The sequence below is a fragment of the Schistocerca piceifrons genome, chromosome 1 (assembly GCF_021461385.2).
Source record: "Schistocerca piceifrons isolate TAMUIC-IGC-003096 chromosome 1, iqSchPice1.1, whole genome shotgun sequence".
In the NCBI taxonomy this organism is placed as follows: Eukaryota; Metazoa; Arthropoda; class Insecta; order Orthoptera; family Acrididae; genus Schistocerca; species Schistocerca piceifrons.
The window spans coordinates 700,063,887-700,080,652 of record NC_060138.1 but is presented as its reverse complement, the minus strand read 5'-3'; the positions used below and the strand labels follow the sequence as shown (position 1 = coordinate 700,080,652).

The window sequence follows — 16,766 nt, the reverse complement described above, 5'->3', positions numbered from 1 at the left end:
TTTGTGTGTCTATCGACCTGCCAGCGCTTTCGTTCGGTAAGTCACCTCATCTTTGTTTTTATATATAATCTTTAGTTTGTAATTTATAAACTGACATATTCAGAAGAATAATCTGTATGATGTCTTGAAACTGTAGTATTTCTAGGGATTGTATCTGATTATTCGATGTTGAATAAATATTATTATTATTATTATTATTATGCTAAGTTATTTAATGGGAGTTCCAGTGTGAAAAGATCAATGTTATACAGTGGCATGCAAAATCTTAATTAACTGGTTATTTCAAAGTATTTGCTATGAGTTGTGTTTTTGATAATAAATTGTATTGTTTGTTATCCACTAACAATCACTTCTCTTTATCATGCCAGACATTATCCACTTCCTTTGATTTTCAATCACTGTCTCTGAATTAATGAAGTTGAAAGAGACGGCGATATTGGTGTAATATAGCATGCAGCTGGCTGTCCCAGAAAACATTCTCCTCAGAGGATGTATAATTATTTTGGACAATATTTGTAGCTCTGATTAGTTTCAAAAAGCACAAATAAGTCCATGCCATATAGATAGTTATGTTTTACTGCAACCTGAATATTGACACCCTGGAATGACCACTTGCAAAAATGAATGGGCATGGACAAGCATTCAACAATAAAGGAAAAAAATATGCTCTGCAACGCAAAATGTCTCCTGTCCCATGCACACAAGCCATATGGATGGCAAATTTACATCATGAGATGCATAAATAACAACTTGATCACCTCACTTATTCACCAAAACTACTTTATTTCCTCTATGCCCTATATCTCCAGTTAAGAACACAATTCACAACTGTACTTTGTTCCTATCATTCACATACCTTGTTTCATGCAAACCTATTTTATTACTTCCCCCTTTTATTCTTCTTCCATATAATTCTTCTTCCTTCTTCTTCCTGAGTTCGCCCTTTAACTAATACTATTAGCATCCTCTCTTTTCTTTTATACATAGTTTTCTGTTATTCTCATCAGCTCCATGGCTGTCAACAACTATCTCCTCTGCTGTTAATTAGCTTCTTAGGGTTCCAAAATAAATATTTGACTTCTCTTTATATCTAGCTGAAGATAAATGTCCTAATGTTTATGGCTCACTATTGGCTGTATTCTGCTTCCCCCACTAGCTACGGCATTTTGACCAATTTTCTGAATATGTTTTTCCAGTTTTACGTAAACTTACATACTCTCAGGTTTTTCCGAAGCCAGGTTGCAGTCTATATTTTACATTGTTAACTGCCCAACTGCTGCTTTGGAAAAAGAGATCTTGAAATAATTTCTTCTACGGGATTTAGAAATTTTTAACACTTTTATTCACTTCCTTTGGAAGCAATTATATATATACAAACAATGCAATCAAATCTTACATTACAATTTTACCAAATATCTATTTTACTCTACGTAAATAAATTTTATGATAAAGGAGGAAATCTTCTCAGCAACTGATTTATTTGCTTGTGACTTAAATTTCTTTCACCAGGTGTTAAAATACCCAGCTTTTCCTGTGTATCCTTCAATTTCTTCTTTTCCTGTAAGCATAAGAACATGATATAATCACCCCTTCACAAATAGCAAAATATGTTACTTTTTTCCTTTCATCTGGTGTGTGAATAGCTTATAAAAGATAGGATAACAACAAACACTTCAAGTACAGCACGATGTTAATTCAAGACCAGTACAGAGATACCTTAAACAGTAAAAATGTCACTGTGAAGAAAATAAATAATTACATTCAGGACACTAAGGAGGAAGGCAGAAACATCCCACTGACAATGAGATCATAAGGGATGGAGCACAAGCTTGGATTGGAAAATGGTATAGTAGTAATGAGATATCTTTTCATAGGAACCACCCTGGTATTGGTGCAAAATGATGTAGAGAAATCTAGAAAATCTGAATGGTTGGGTGATGATCTGAAATCTTATTCCTTTTGGATGTGAGTCCAGTATCTTAATCACTGTGTCACATTGTTCAATTCATTATACTAGTGAATGCACTAGTGAAACCTCGATAATCTGATTTGTTGTATTCTCATTTGAGGAGTATATCTGTTTAGTACACATATTTTCTTTAAGTGTGTTTCTAGTTCTTGATTCCCACTTTCAAATCTAAGGCCATCAACTCATGCTTGTATGGTTCATTATTACACAGAGGCATCTGGTCCAAATTCATTGGTAGAAATAATTTTTTTTCTATCCTTTGCTGTGTAGGCTGAACACAATTTATGATTGCTTGCATTGTTTGTAACACAGAGACCAGTGGAAAAAACAGTGAATGGCTAACTGAAAACATGTCCAGAGTGTAACAAAATTGTCTTAAGCATATACAAAAGTCCAGGGAGCAATCCAAATAACAAACATAACACAGGCAAGGTCAAAACTCTACTATTCAATGGTACACAACTGAAGGCTTCAAAGACTAGAAAGAGACTGGCTAGCAAGGGTCAGAATGCAGTATTTACCAGCATAATCTCATCAGTGGTTGGCTTCATATGACATGCTGGCTGCAGTGGGAATGCTTTGCATGGGAGCAAGCTGCAGATGGAATACTTAGCCTGAGTATTGCTGACATGTTCTCCCCATTGATACTTGGGCTGTGCAGTGAATCTGAAACACTGTTGGATACTAAATCCCTCCCCCTTTAATTGACATTTAGGGCTTAAATGGCTAAACCTGCACTGACCTTCACCAGAATTGGGGGAGAGAGGTGCTGGGATCCCCGCCAAAGTTTCCTGTGGTAGTTACTCAATGAGATCGGATGGGCCAGAAGGCAATGCAATATGTGGGAGATATGGTCGATAGATGGGTTCTAGGGCACAGCTTGGACTTGCCTATTGGGTACTGAGTGCCAGCCATGGCAAAGATGTTGCCAACGATTCAGCCTCCATGGGGTACTCAGTCTGGAAACGCTCAACTTCTGTCAATGGTGCGGTGAGGGACCACCGTTGATGGCTGTGGGAGCCAGAAGCGGATTAGGAGGAGAAAATGGTTCCACCCCTATCAATGGTCATTGTCGACCCCATGTCGACATGTAAGACAAGGATTAGGAGGAGGAAATGGTTCCACCCCTATCAATTCCTATCAATGGTCATTGTCGACCCCATGTCGACACATAAGACAAAGGCAGAGGTTGTATCATGTTGTGGATGGAGCTGATTCCAATGCTGGACAAACAGCTCTTGGTAAGCTACAACCTCAAACAGTTGCCACCCTGTACTCCGAGGATGAGGCCTTGGGTCCACCTGGGGTTCCAGCCAGAAGTATGAGCCCAGACACAAAAGACCACATTGTAGTACAGCTGTGTATTGGGCCCACTGCGTCATGTGCAGCAGATCGAAGTGGGTGCACAGTTTGCACCCAAGTAAAGAATCGTCCAGGCTACGTCCATGTTAGGAGGTGAGGTAACTGATGGGAACTTCCCCACAGTCATCATTATCTTGTGCATCTGCGTTTTCAAACTCCTGACCATCTTCTCGACTTGGAAATTGGATGCAGTATGGAATGAGGTGGTGGTCAAATGTTAAGTTCCACTGTATTTACAAAATCCTAATACACAGATGCTGTTTATTGAGGGCTGTTGTCAGGATGGAAGGTGGTCATTATATCCAGCACAAGAAGTTTCATTCAAGCTTTATCATACTAAGTTTCATGCGATCACCAAGCACAAGCCTCTCATTTCACTATTTAGCCCCCCATTCTAAATTTCCTGATAAGACAGTGAAGCAGCTTTAAGAGTGGTTATTGTTCCTTGTTAAATATGATGTGCAGGGTGCAGACAGTAGCTGCTGTGGCAGTGATAGTTATCTATGTCACATATGGAAAGTTAGAGGAGGCATCAACAACCAGAAACAACATTGCCCCCTGGAATTGTCCAACGAAATCAACATTCACTCTTTGCCACAAGTGGTCAGGGCATGACCAAGGGCTGAAACACTGTGCCAGACCTGGCAATTCCGGACAGTGTGTTCTCCGATATGTTGACACGAGGCCAATACATTGCCTTCATTCTGCAGAGTTGTGAGGATCGCTAACTACTGCACTACTATGTACTGCAAACTACTGGGCAAATGGATGCTCCATAAATCAGATGGTGGCATTGACTGGAAGTCATCAGTTCATCACAGAACACGACAGTGACTAATACCACAAACAACGCAGACGCCAGAGGAATAGTGAAACAAAGTTTTTGCTGATGTAGTTACTTTGTGAGCTTTGTCAATTCAGAACACATTGCTCAGGGCTGGATCATATGACTATAAAGCTTTTACACTACCTCCTCTATCAGGAGAATGTCAGATTAATGAGTTGGCATACGACGTGCCACACTGTTTACAGGAAAAAATCACACTCGGGTGCTAAGCCTTGCAAGTAAGCAGCCCATAGCTGTATGTCTGCTGATGCTGCTTAACGCACTGGCTAAATTTCAGCCTATTTACAACTATGTGGGTTTAGTGACCATAACAGCCAGTCAGCAAACTACAAACATCAGAAAAGCTCAAACTACTGTTTTGAGAGTGAGCATAGTTTTTGCACAGCTTTTTACAGTTTGTTACTAGATGACAGTAAAACTGTACACTGATATTCAGGGTCAGTTACTTGAGTTGCCTTGCAGTGACAAACAAAACAACATAAATAGAACTCCTAACTCTTGCTTGCCTCATCAAAGCAAGCAAATGGCTGATTGGGCAAGCGAGAAAACTGAAGCTGCAGACTTTTGTTAGTTTTGCAGCAGTTGTGTCAGCAATTTCTGCTGTTGTTGATGGAATTTCCACTGCTGTTGCTGAAGTTCCCACTGTTTTTCTAGCTGTTGCTGCAGCCACAATTTTAGAAACTCAGGATCCATGCTTCACTGGGATAGCTGCATGGTGAGAAAGTACTAATTGCCATTTTGCTACCCTACACTGTGTAGGTAGAACACAGCTTTTTACAGTTTGTTACTAGATGACAGTAAAACTGTACACTGCAATGGTGGTAACGCAGAGACCAAGAGGACTAACAGGCAGTTCCTGAGGTCAATGACAGTGGGTTTCACAAAGACAATGGCTAACTAAAAACAAGTCCAGAGCATGGCAAAGTCATCTTAAGCATATACAACAGCCCACAGAGCAATCCAAATCACAAATGTAATACAGACAAGTTCAAAACTCTATGTTCAGTGGCACATATCTAAAGGATTGAAAGACTAGCAAGAGATTAGTTAGCAAGAGCTGAGCTACAGTATTTACCAGCATACTCTCATCAGCAGCTGCCTCCAAATGAGGTGCTGGCAGTGGTAGCAATGCTTCATGAGGGAGCAAGCTGTGGGTGGAATATGTAGCCCAGCTATCTCTGACATGTTCTTGGATACTAAAATTTATATCCCAAGCATCTGGCTGACAAAGAGGGCAGAGGTAGTGGTGTAAAGTTCCTGATCCTTTGCTTAATTGCCCTCAATTAAATTCCAAACCTCTCTTCAGTGTCTTATGGTGAGAGACCAAATAATACTGTTGAATGTGATCTGTCCTTTGGATAGGGGCATTTGACTTGGCAGCCCTCTTGGTGTTATTCAAGAAGACCAGGCTAACAGTTGGTACCAGGTTTCAGTCACTCCTTTCTCTTATATTCATCATCACCAACAACAACACAAACTGACATAGTCTACATGCTCTCATCACAGCCACCTACATTAAACACTAACATCAGTTACTTCAAATAAATTTATTTGTGACTGAAACATCATGGTCTTCATGTGATCCCTCCCTCCCTCTTATTCCAACATGACCTCACCCAGTGCAGAGCTCATCCTTTTCACTGTAACAAGTAAGACAGTTCGCCTGTCATCTGGACCAAAATTAGGCAAGGGGGAGACAATTGTGTACTGTTATCTTTGCAGTACTAAGGGAAAGGTAAATCATTGGCCTGCTGTTCCAATTGCTGCTGCTTATTACATAATTTCACCAATGCTACTGTCTATTGGAGACTACATACAGTAAAAGCCCATTTTTTACATTCCTGCATTTTACAATTGCCTGCTTTTTGCATTCATTTTTGCCGGTCGCAACACAAGTCTTATTCTCTCAGTACAATGCTTTCCTGTCATTAACAAGTCTGTATTACAACATTTCCCACATTTTACATTTTCTTTGATGTTATCACGACCTTTAACATTGATTTTCATACAGATTTCTGCAAAAAGTGCATTATATCCCTGCTCGAAGTCAGCCTTGGAACAAAGCAGAGAACACAGATTTTACACAAAGTTAATGATCATGTAACATAGCATTAGCACAGTAAGCAAAATTTTAATTGTTGGCATGTTGGGTCATGGCCACCTGCATTATGGTTTGTAGTATTTGGAAGTGTGGGAAGTATGCTGAGTCACTGCCTTAATGATAATCACATTCTGACAATAATGACCCTAGTAGCAACCTTCCTTCTGCTCACAGAATTGTATAACAGCTTTAATATAATTTCACAGCCATTTACACACATAAACACTGCTTTTGAAGATAGCCATCTCTATAATCGGCTTTCATGAATTGTCGTTACTTCAGCATGAAATACACTAATCCATATGAGGCGTGCAGTTTTAGGTTGGTATGACCTGATGTCAGACATAAACATTTCTCCTCAAGATGCTCCGTAACATTGCAATTTCCACCATCTTTTTCACACAATCTGATGTCCCTGAACTGAGTGAGCTCCTTGTTGGCAACAAGTTGCAGATTTCGTGTCTGTTGTTCTCTGTTTATGAAGACTATCAACTTCAGTGTTTTAACCAATATTGTGTTACAAGTTTTATGTACCATAATTTTATAATGATTATCAATAAATAATAAATCTCACATTAGAACAAAAACATCTTTTTGATACAGTTTCACGAAAGACTTTTGCTTCTGTGTTTTATTTACACCACTGGGCATGATCAAAACAAAAAGGGAAACCCTCATGCGCATTCATGTGTGTCAGCATTCAGCCAAGGCCTTTCTGACTGATGCTTTGTATACTATGGAGTGACAAGTAGAGCTAATTGCTGTTAGAAAGAAACAGACACAATTAATTATTTCAGGTTTTTTAAATAGGCAAGGTTTAAATTGGTTTAATTTCAGATTTTGAACACTGTAAAGAAAAAGGCAGTAAGAGCAATTTATTAAGTTTTGAGTGTTGTGTTTTCTATGCTTTCCTGTATTTTACACTTTTCTGCATTTCACACCTTTTTGGTTCAGTCCACTGAACAGTTTAAAAAGGGGATTTTACTGTTGTTGGAGTTTCTAACTCAGCAACTGAAATTAGATGATGGTGCTATATAAATAATGGACAAAGTAAAGGTAACAACTCCCCGTACACCTGAGTTACTGAATGTTCGATATCAATTTAGTAAACTAGTGGAGAAAATTGGGTGAAAATGGTGAAGACTACTGATCAGCCTGGAGAAGTAGACCCCATTCAATCATCAACGGTTAGGCTTAATGTCATTGCCTCAGCTGAGAAGGAATAAATATTCAGGCTTCTAATAAACAGCCATTTTTATTTACAATTAAGGTACTTTTAGAGAATATCCACACCAGTTCCACCTTCACTTTTATTTAAAACTATGACTGGTTTTGGCTCCCAAGTGGTATCTACATAGTATCAAACAACGGAGTAAAACATAATTAGTCAAATGATAGCAATAAGCAACATCAACAATAATTTAAAGACATAAATGTTCAAAACAATTCTTTCATCTAATTCAAACAAGCAATAAACTAACATAAAGCATTGTGAACTAGTCTACTGTTAAAATATATGTTACGTAAATTAAATACTGCTGAAAGACAATTTATCAACAAACGTCATAAAAACACCATCTAACATAAGTCTCCTGACTTATATGTCAGGTGTCCTAAGTGGGTATAGGACAATTGCCAAGGTGTGCCAGGAGTAACACTCAAATAGAGGAGAGGCAAGTTACAAGTAGGGCCCACTGGAAGCAGGTAAGTAAGAAGCAGATGCAAGTTACGAGGTAAAAGCTAACAAAATGTTTTAAAAGTTAAATAAAATACATAACACATTGGAATTAAATGACTGACATGGATGCACAATAAAGTTGTATAAAAGTATTATTGTGAAGGAGAAAGCACAGCAGATGGTGCCCAGAGACCATAAGGTGAACGAAAAGTCCGTCTGGGAACCAATGATTACAAAATAAATGGAAGTAGCAAAGAACATCTCTGCATGCAAACACAATGTTCAAATGACCTGTAGCCGCAAGGAACTAAGCACAGCCTACTGTTTACAATAAATGGACGTGCTGCACTGTGTAAAGAGACATAACAGCATTAAAATTAATTACATTATGATACACAAATGCGTTCTGAAAGCCATCCAAGAAAACGATATTTCTCAACCTTTTATTTGCATTAAGAATATTGCTCTTCTTGCTGTGCACATGATTGTAGATTTCAACTTCCTCAAAAATGTCTATTGGGTACCTTTATCCATTTTTTTGCAATGTTGTGAGGTTATTGGCAGTACAGCATTAGTGACACTGTTGTTTTGAAATTAAGTGAAAAGTAAACGTAGTTTTGTCTCACGCATCCTTTCTGTCTTCTTCTATATGCTCTTTGAGTCTATTTTTGAAATTTCTGCCTGTTTGGCCAATATAAAAGGTGTTGCAAACAGCGCAGCAGATTGTATAAATGGTTGCAGTTGCAGATTTGTTGTTTTCAGTACTGATATTGTGTAGAAGTAACTGACATAGTGTGTTGTTGGTTTTGAAGGCAATTCTAACATCAAATCTGTGAAACAATGCACTAAGCTTATGAGAAACATTCCCATAAAAGGGAAACAAGAAGAATTTTATCTTCTTGGTCACATTTTCACCAGCTATGTTGCCTGTTTTGAAGAACCTCAAGTTTAGAATTATATATCTTATTAACTATGGAGAAATGATATCCATTTTCGCAGGCAATCTGGCACAGCATATTCAGTTCTTAGCTATTTTCTGTATTATTAAGTGGAATCAAAGTAATATGCTTATCATTGCTTGGAAAAATGCTTTCTTTTGCTGCTCTGTGTGGCAAGAGTTCTGAGAAATAATGACATAAATTGTTGTAGGCTTCTGACAACTATCAAACAAATGACTTTGATTGATGTTAGTAATGAATAATTTCAAAAAAGTAACTGACATATTGTTGAGTACTAACATTAGTAATTCCATAAGTTTTATTACTGCACCTTGAGATAATGTTTTGTGGGCTAGGAGATGATTTTTGATTATCTCAATAGTTTTGTCTACAGGAATGTTTGTGTAGAGATTGCTAATGTCAAATGAGGCAAATGTAGCTCCTTGTGGAATGATAACTGGTCTAATTGGCTCAGCAATCATGTAGCAGTTTTTTACTCGGTAATTATTATACAAACCTGTCCTGGATAGATCACCTTAAAGAAGCACTGTCTGTATGGGCAGAGAGGTTTGCGTATTCAGATGACACTAAGAGCTATGCCGGAGGTAATGTAGCTACTGGCAAGGCCTCCTACACCAGACAGGCCTTAGTCGATGAACCAGACGAAGCGTGTCTCACAATGACCTATCTTTCCACTCCCTGTCCTTCATCCTTTCATATTTTTAAGAAAAGGGGAGATGATCCTCGACAGCTGAAGAGAAAGCAATTCACCTAAGGGAAGGTTACACCAAAATCAAATACCCCGGTCCTCTAGGCTGGGGGTTGGCGATGGGTTACCATCCCATCATGGAAAATTTGTTAATGGTAAACAGACTACAAGGGAGCCTCGTAATTTGGTTCACAAATTGACTTTTCGTTCATCAAAGTATCTCTGAGCATCATCTGCTGTGCTTTCTCTTTTCGTAATAGTACTTTTTATTATGCATCCATGTCAGTCATTTAATTCCAATTTGTTACATATTTTATTTAACTTTTAAAGTATTTTATCAGCTTCTGTCTCATATTTGCCTCTTGTCTGCTTAATGGTCTGCCCCCTGCAAGACCTACTTGTAACCTGCCTCTCCCCTATTTAAGTGCCACTCCTAGACACGCCTCAACAGTCATTCTGCACCTTATAGGGGCTGGATTGAGACCTCTAGTATTGTTGGGATGATGGAGCATGGAGTGTGGTTAAACAAGCTGGTTGGCATGCTGGATGCTTATGATACACCATTAGTGAAACAAAATTTATTACATTAAGGTTTACAATTGTATATTCTTTTCTTTGGCGACACTAAGGAGAGTAGCAGCACAGCACACAGTCCCAGACTGTGCTGATGCTGTCTCAGCAATCTATGGAGGGTGTCGGCCCGATTCATTCACATAAACACATTGTTGCATGGGTGGCAGATCTCGCTGGTGGCTGGCGTAGCCTGTGCAGGAGGCATTACTGCCCTGGACAGTGACTACCTATTACCAGAGCACTCTCGTGAACATTGAATGTGTGTGCTTGGCTACTCTCTCAGCAGCTCTGCACAGTTTGGAGATGGACAATGGACAACAGCATAGCCCTCCCTCCAAACGAGAACAGGGATGTCACTGACAGCTTTCAGGTACTAGTCAGCGACAGCACTGGCTAGCGTGCTTCCCAAATACTGCAACAGGTGGACACTGTGTTGAACATCATTCATTCCGCTCAGCAAGCCAGAGGTGTAAGTATCCAAGTCTTTTCATCAGTGGTTGCAAAGTTGGCAGCACATAGTGACAGTGTACAGCAGACCACACAGGTAGCACTTTCAAAGGCAGAAGTTATCTTGGCAAATAGTAACAGCATATCACAGAATGAGATTTTCACTCTGCAGCGGAGTGTGCGCTGATATGAAACTTCCTGGCAGATTAAAACTGTGTGCCCGACCGAGACTCGAACTCGGGACCTTTGCCTTTCGCGGGCAAGCGCTCTACCATCTGAGCTACCGAAGCACGACTCACGCCCGGTACTCACAGCTTTACTTCTGCCAGTACCTCGTCTCCGACCTTCCAAACTTTACAGAAGCTCTCCTGCGAACCTTGCAGAACTAGCACTCCTGAAAGAAAGGATATTGCGGAGACATGGCTTAGCCACAGCCTGGGGGATGTTTCCAGAATGAGATTTTCACTCTGCAGCGGAGTGTGCGCTGATATGAAACTTCCTGGCAGATTAAAACTGTGTGCCCGACCGAGACTCGAACTCGGGACCTTTGCCTTTCGCGGGCAAGCGCTCTACCATCTGAGCTACCGAAGCGCAACTCACGCCCGGTACTCACAGCTTTACTTCTGCCAGTACCTCGTCTCCGACCTTCCAAACTTTACAGAAGCTCTCGCAGGAGAGCTTCTGTAAAGTTTGGAAGGTCGGAGACGAGGTACTGGCAGAAGTAAAGCTGTGAGTACCGGGCGTGAGTCGCGCTTCGGTAGCTCAGATGGTAGAGCGCTTGCCCGCGAAAGGCAAAGGTCCCGAGTTCGAGTCTCGGTCGGGCACACAGTTTTAATCTGCCAGGAAGTTTCAGCATATCACAGGTTTGCCTTCCAGCTGGTGTACTGCAATGTAGTTCATGGGAAGGCTCAGAAGCCTGAATATTTATTCCTTCTCAGCTGAGGCAATGACATTTAGCCTAACCGTTGATGATTGAATGGGTTCTACTTCTCCAGGCTGATCAGTAGTCTTCACCATCCCTCTATTTCACAAGAATGGGTTTCACGGCTTCAGCTTGTTACCATTCAATCATATCAGTAGGTATATACGTGTTCTTGCGAAACTTTTATTCTCTCTTGCAAAATTAAGCTGTGCTGTTAAAACAATGTTATGTCTCTTCCTTGCTGAGGTCAAGTTGCTGAATTTATGATTCAAGACCTCTCATTTGCACAAGGAGAAGAAATATGGATATAGTCTGCTATTTGCAATGTCAGCTTTCTGCTTGTTTGTTGTTCCGATTGTGATATAGGGCATTGGCCTGGCTTGATGCTGGCTGGAGAGGACTTTGAGAAAATTTTACATTTGCACATTATAATACATTTATGCTGAGTAACATTCCCCTTTCCTACAAAAAAATTCATCCCAAATTTTTCTTAGTTTGTATCTGAAACAATCTCATGACATGCATGTTGCATGGATGATTACATACTGTACAATTTTCTTTTACTTAAACATTTGAAAAGCATATTCATGAGGTTTTTATGTTTTGTTCTTAAGCCTGTATTATCTCTGCCGAGTTCTTATTCTCTAAAACAAGTTGATAGTCTTACTTATGTTACGCTTTTTAATTGCTTATCACTACTATTGACCCATTTGACACTTATTTGATGGATTGATGATTCAGGTTGGTAAGTGGTTTTACATCTCAAGCAAAAGTAGAATGCACAAACTATTAGTAGAATCAGGGTAGAATTGGTAGTGGAAATGCTTACAGTAGTGATGTTATATCATTTATCTCTATAGTTCTGAATATATTGGAATATTGGAACATTGCTCTGCCAACAATCACCCTTTTTGTGACACTTTTGCTTGTACATTTATGTAACTTTGCTGATGACTTGAGGATGTAAAGTTCCCTTTGTTCTGAGATTAATAACACTTCTTGCATTTGTATTTGTTCCGCTTGTTTACAGTTCTCCATTTTATCACATATTGTAACATGCAGCAATTCTGCAGGGACTTCTTTTTGTGCCTGCCATAATCCTGCTAGAAATTGTGTTTGAAGCAGTAGTGCAATCCTTGCACTGCATGGTATACTGCTTCTTGCAGTGTTGCTGCTTCTAGCCTAGTATCATTCAAGCTATCTGCTAATGCTCACAACAGCCCATCTGAATTCTTTCAAAGTCATTGATCACTGTCCGCTCAATACTTCTTATACATTGTGCCAATTCCGTAGTCAATTCTCATGTTATTACGCACATTCTGTTCTATGTTTGTCAGTTGTGTAGTATGCCATTCTACTGTAGTTCTGGTGGTATCAATCACTTACTATAATATTTAAGTTTTGTGTATCTTCACTGTCTGTCATGCCAAATATGCATCTAATCATCCTCTTTTATTCCTGGTTAATGTCCTGTGCTACTATTCCCATTAACTGGTTTAGTTGTGCAGTCAACTTTTGACATAAGAGTCTTGGCTTATTTTGTATTTTCTCCAAACCATTCTCTCTCTGTGCTTCCTCATGTAATTTCATGAACATTTCCTGCAACCTGTGCACCTCATTTTGTATTTCCCATATGTCGAAAGTTAATCTTACTATCGACCAATGACTAGTTAATATCACAGCTGACTGTCTGGAGAATAATGATTCTGAACTGTATTCTGTACTCCTCCCTTGATGAAGTGAAGCGTTATCAGGACTATGATAACCTTCCTGTATGTCCATGCTGCTACGCCATACAAGAGTACACCACATAAGAGAAAGGAATGTTTCATCAATTCCTTTCTTCTTCCAAAAATGTGTATACATGTAAAGAAAAAGAAAATAAACTCTACTCTACCCAATACAAATTCCAGAACTCTACTGTGCATGATATGTCAAAAAGTACATAGCCACACTTAAAGATAATGAATGTGCAGCAAAATCTAAACAACGAAAGAAAAATCTGATCATAACTCCTTATTTCACAATCTCAGTGCATAAGGAATATGGTGCATCTCTTGATCGTCACTAGATACCTGCTTCCTAGCAGTTTTGGATGCTTTTTTTGAGACTGTGCAACAAATGGAAGTTGTGGTAAATTACTGGCAGCTCTCTGAATGGTTTAAACTGGTTTATGTGTACAACACATGCTTTTGTTGACAATTGCAGTTTAACATTTACTGGTGATGTCACTTCAAAGACTTGTTATGGACCATGGTACTTTGTTAAAAACTTTTTCCTTTTGGTGTACAAGGTTTAATTATTTTCCTCTGTGCCAAATTTCACATAAAAGTTTTGCAAATTATTTTACTGACTCGCTGTTAGCTCCAAGCTTGGATTTTATCATGGTGAAGGAGATGGCAGCTTTTTGCCACATACAACTTTGTATGGTGAAAAACTGGTACTGGTGTGCACTTTTGAATTGCACGCCGAAATTATGAACACTAGGTATGAGTCCCAATTACCTTATTGGCTGTTAACATACTGGCTTAACATTTGGAACACTTTCTGTTCATCAGAGACACGAGTATTGATAGGTGTGCCCCAGGGAAGTGTGATAGGACTGCTTATATTTCTACATACATAAATGAACTAACAGAGGTGGTAAGCAGTAATTTACAACCATCTGCTGATGACACTGTCATGCAGGGCAAGATGTCATCATTGAGTGACTGTAGGAGTATGCAAAATGGTGTGATGAATAACAGCTTGCTGTAAATGTGGAAAAATGTAAGTTAATGTGGATGAGTACAAAAATCAATCCTGAAACATTCAAATACAGCATTGACAGAATACAGCTTGACACAGTTAAATATCTTCGTATAATGTTGCAAAGTGATTTGAAATGGAATGAGCGCTTCAGGTTGGTAGCAGGGAAAGCAAGTGCACTTAATTTTACTGGGAGAATACTGGGAAAGAGTAACTCATCCAAAAAGAAGATGGCATATAGAATGGTAGTGTGGCCCATTCTTGAGTACAGTGTTTGGGATCCTCACCAGGTTGGACTGAAAGATGACATCAAAGGAATTCAGAGGTATGCTGCTAGATTTGTTACAAGTAGGACTGATCAGCATGCAAAGTATTGAGGAGATACTTTGTAAACTCAAATGGGAATCCCTGTTGGGAAGATGACGTTCTTTTCACAAGGCTCTACTGCAGAAATTTAGAGAACTGGCATTTGAGGCTGTCTGCAGAATGATTCTGCTGCTACCAACATACGTTTCGTGCAAGTTCCATGAAGATAATATGCGAGAAATTGTGGCTCGTAAGGAGACTTTTAGACAGTCACTTTTCTCTCACTCTGTTTGCAACATGTAACAGGAAACAACATGACTGGTAGTGGTAGAAGGTACCTTCCACCATACACCTTATGTTTTTACTTAGTACATATGTAGATGTAGATGTTCATTCATTTGCTTGTGGATGGAAGAGACTTGTTCTTAACTCTTGAATGCTAAGCAAAGACACAACTGCTTTGTTAGATTCGATAAGAAATTTGTACCTTGGTCTGTTGTAATGGTATCCAGTACTCCAAACTTCAGTCTCTGATTTTTTACTATGGCTTGTACTACTTTGTCTAGCTGGACGGTCTGAGGTTGCTACCATTTCATGTATCGAGAAAAGTGATCCATTATTGTTAATATTTACTTATACTGCACAGGGTTCCTATTAAATGGTCCTAAGAAGTCCAATGCAATCTTTTCAAATTGTCTGTCTGCTTCTGGTAATCCTTGCAATGGAACTTTTCGATAGCTAAATCAGCTCTTTGTGCACAAGTTACACAGTTTTTTTATGTACAATTCACATCACATTTCCTAGTTTTCCAACAGTATTTTTCAGCATCTCTCCTAACCACAGATTTGTAACCACCATTACCTGCTAAAATGTGATCATGTGCTTGTTACAAAACATAGGCCCTGAACACTGCTGCAACTACCATGCGTGGTCCACATTTTGTTGGTCTGCAGAGTAAACTGTCATGCATGATGAACTGTCACTGCAGTTTGAATGCCTGGTACTCTAAGCTTGTGCCTTCTACCAGTCAGCTACAGTTTTATCTATTGTTTGCAGTACACCTGTTTTTCTGCTCAATGCGCCTCTATCTGTAAGCTTCTTTCCTGATTTATGAATTACTTAATAATCAAATTCACTCAGTTTGAGTGCCCATCTCGTTAATCTACTCCAGGCATTTTTTAATCCTAACAACCAGTTTTGCAATGCATTGTCTGTTACTACTTTGTATTTTTGGCCACACACATAACTGCAAAAGTATGTAATTCAATAAATCGCTGCTAGCATCTCCTTTGCTGTCATTGAATAAGCTGTTCTGATGTTGAGTTGTCTAGTCTTGTAAACCACAGGGTGTTCTTTACCATCTACATTTTAACTGAGAACGCACCCAAATGCACTATTAAGATCATCGCAAGAAAGGATGAATTCTTTTTTGTAATCCAGGAATATCTACACTGGATCTGATGATAGTCTGCTTTTTCAACTTTTGTTTGTGAAAATGGCAATTATCCATGCTGAGGGTCAGATGTGCTGCGTATGGTCTGTTAAATACTTCTTCCAAATGCTTGACATGTTCTTCCACATCTATCGAAAATACAATGCTGTTGTCTAAGAATATCATATAATTTTAGGTTTCAAACCATGGAGTATGCCATCCAACAGTCTTTGAAATGTAGCTGCTGCATTTTTAAATCCAAATGGCATTCCGTGATACTGGTAATGACTTGATGGTGTCATGACACGAGTTTCTGGCCTATGTTCTGGAAGTACTTCTGGATGGTGATACCCGCTTCTTAGACCCCTTTGTCAAAAAGTATCTGCTTTGCCCCAGACTGTCCAATGTCTCCAGAATATTGCGGATAGGATATGTGTCAGTGCGTGTTTTGGCATTCAAGTATCAGTAATTGTAACAGAACATGTACTTCTTATTACCATCTGGTGGTTCCTTCAGGACAATGGTGACACTTTCACTCCATGGACACTCACAATGTTCTATTATTTCTTCTGTCAGTCACTGATTCAATAAATTTTTCTATCAATAATTGTATACACTTTGGCACATGGTATGGAGCATTGTTACCTATGGGTATATGACAATGCTTAACAGGCATCACTGGTAAAGGACTGTTTGTGTTAAGCAAATAGAGACATTGTAGTAACAAAGGTTCC

At 39.2% G+C, this 16,766-nt stretch overlaps 1 protein-coding gene across 4 annotated transcripts in view; it reads right to left on the bottom strand.

Moving 5' to 3' along the window:
• Positions 1–1,319: 1,319 nt before the first annotated feature.
• The window catches only part of LOC124793395 (coiled-coil-helix-coiled-coil-helix domain-containing protein 1), a 69,497-nt gene continuing 54,050 nt past the window's right edge, over positions 1,320–16,766 (bottom strand). For all 4 annotated transcript variants that reach the window (XM_047258017.1, XM_047258016.1, XM_047258018.1 and 1 more), the window contains exon 4: positions 1,320–1,558. In XM_047258017.1, coding sequence (XP_047113973.1) covers positions 1,442–1,558 — 117 coding nt within the window. In that variant the 3' untranslated portion in view covers positions 1,320–1,441. The remainder of the gene's footprint in view (positions 1,559–16,766) is intronic.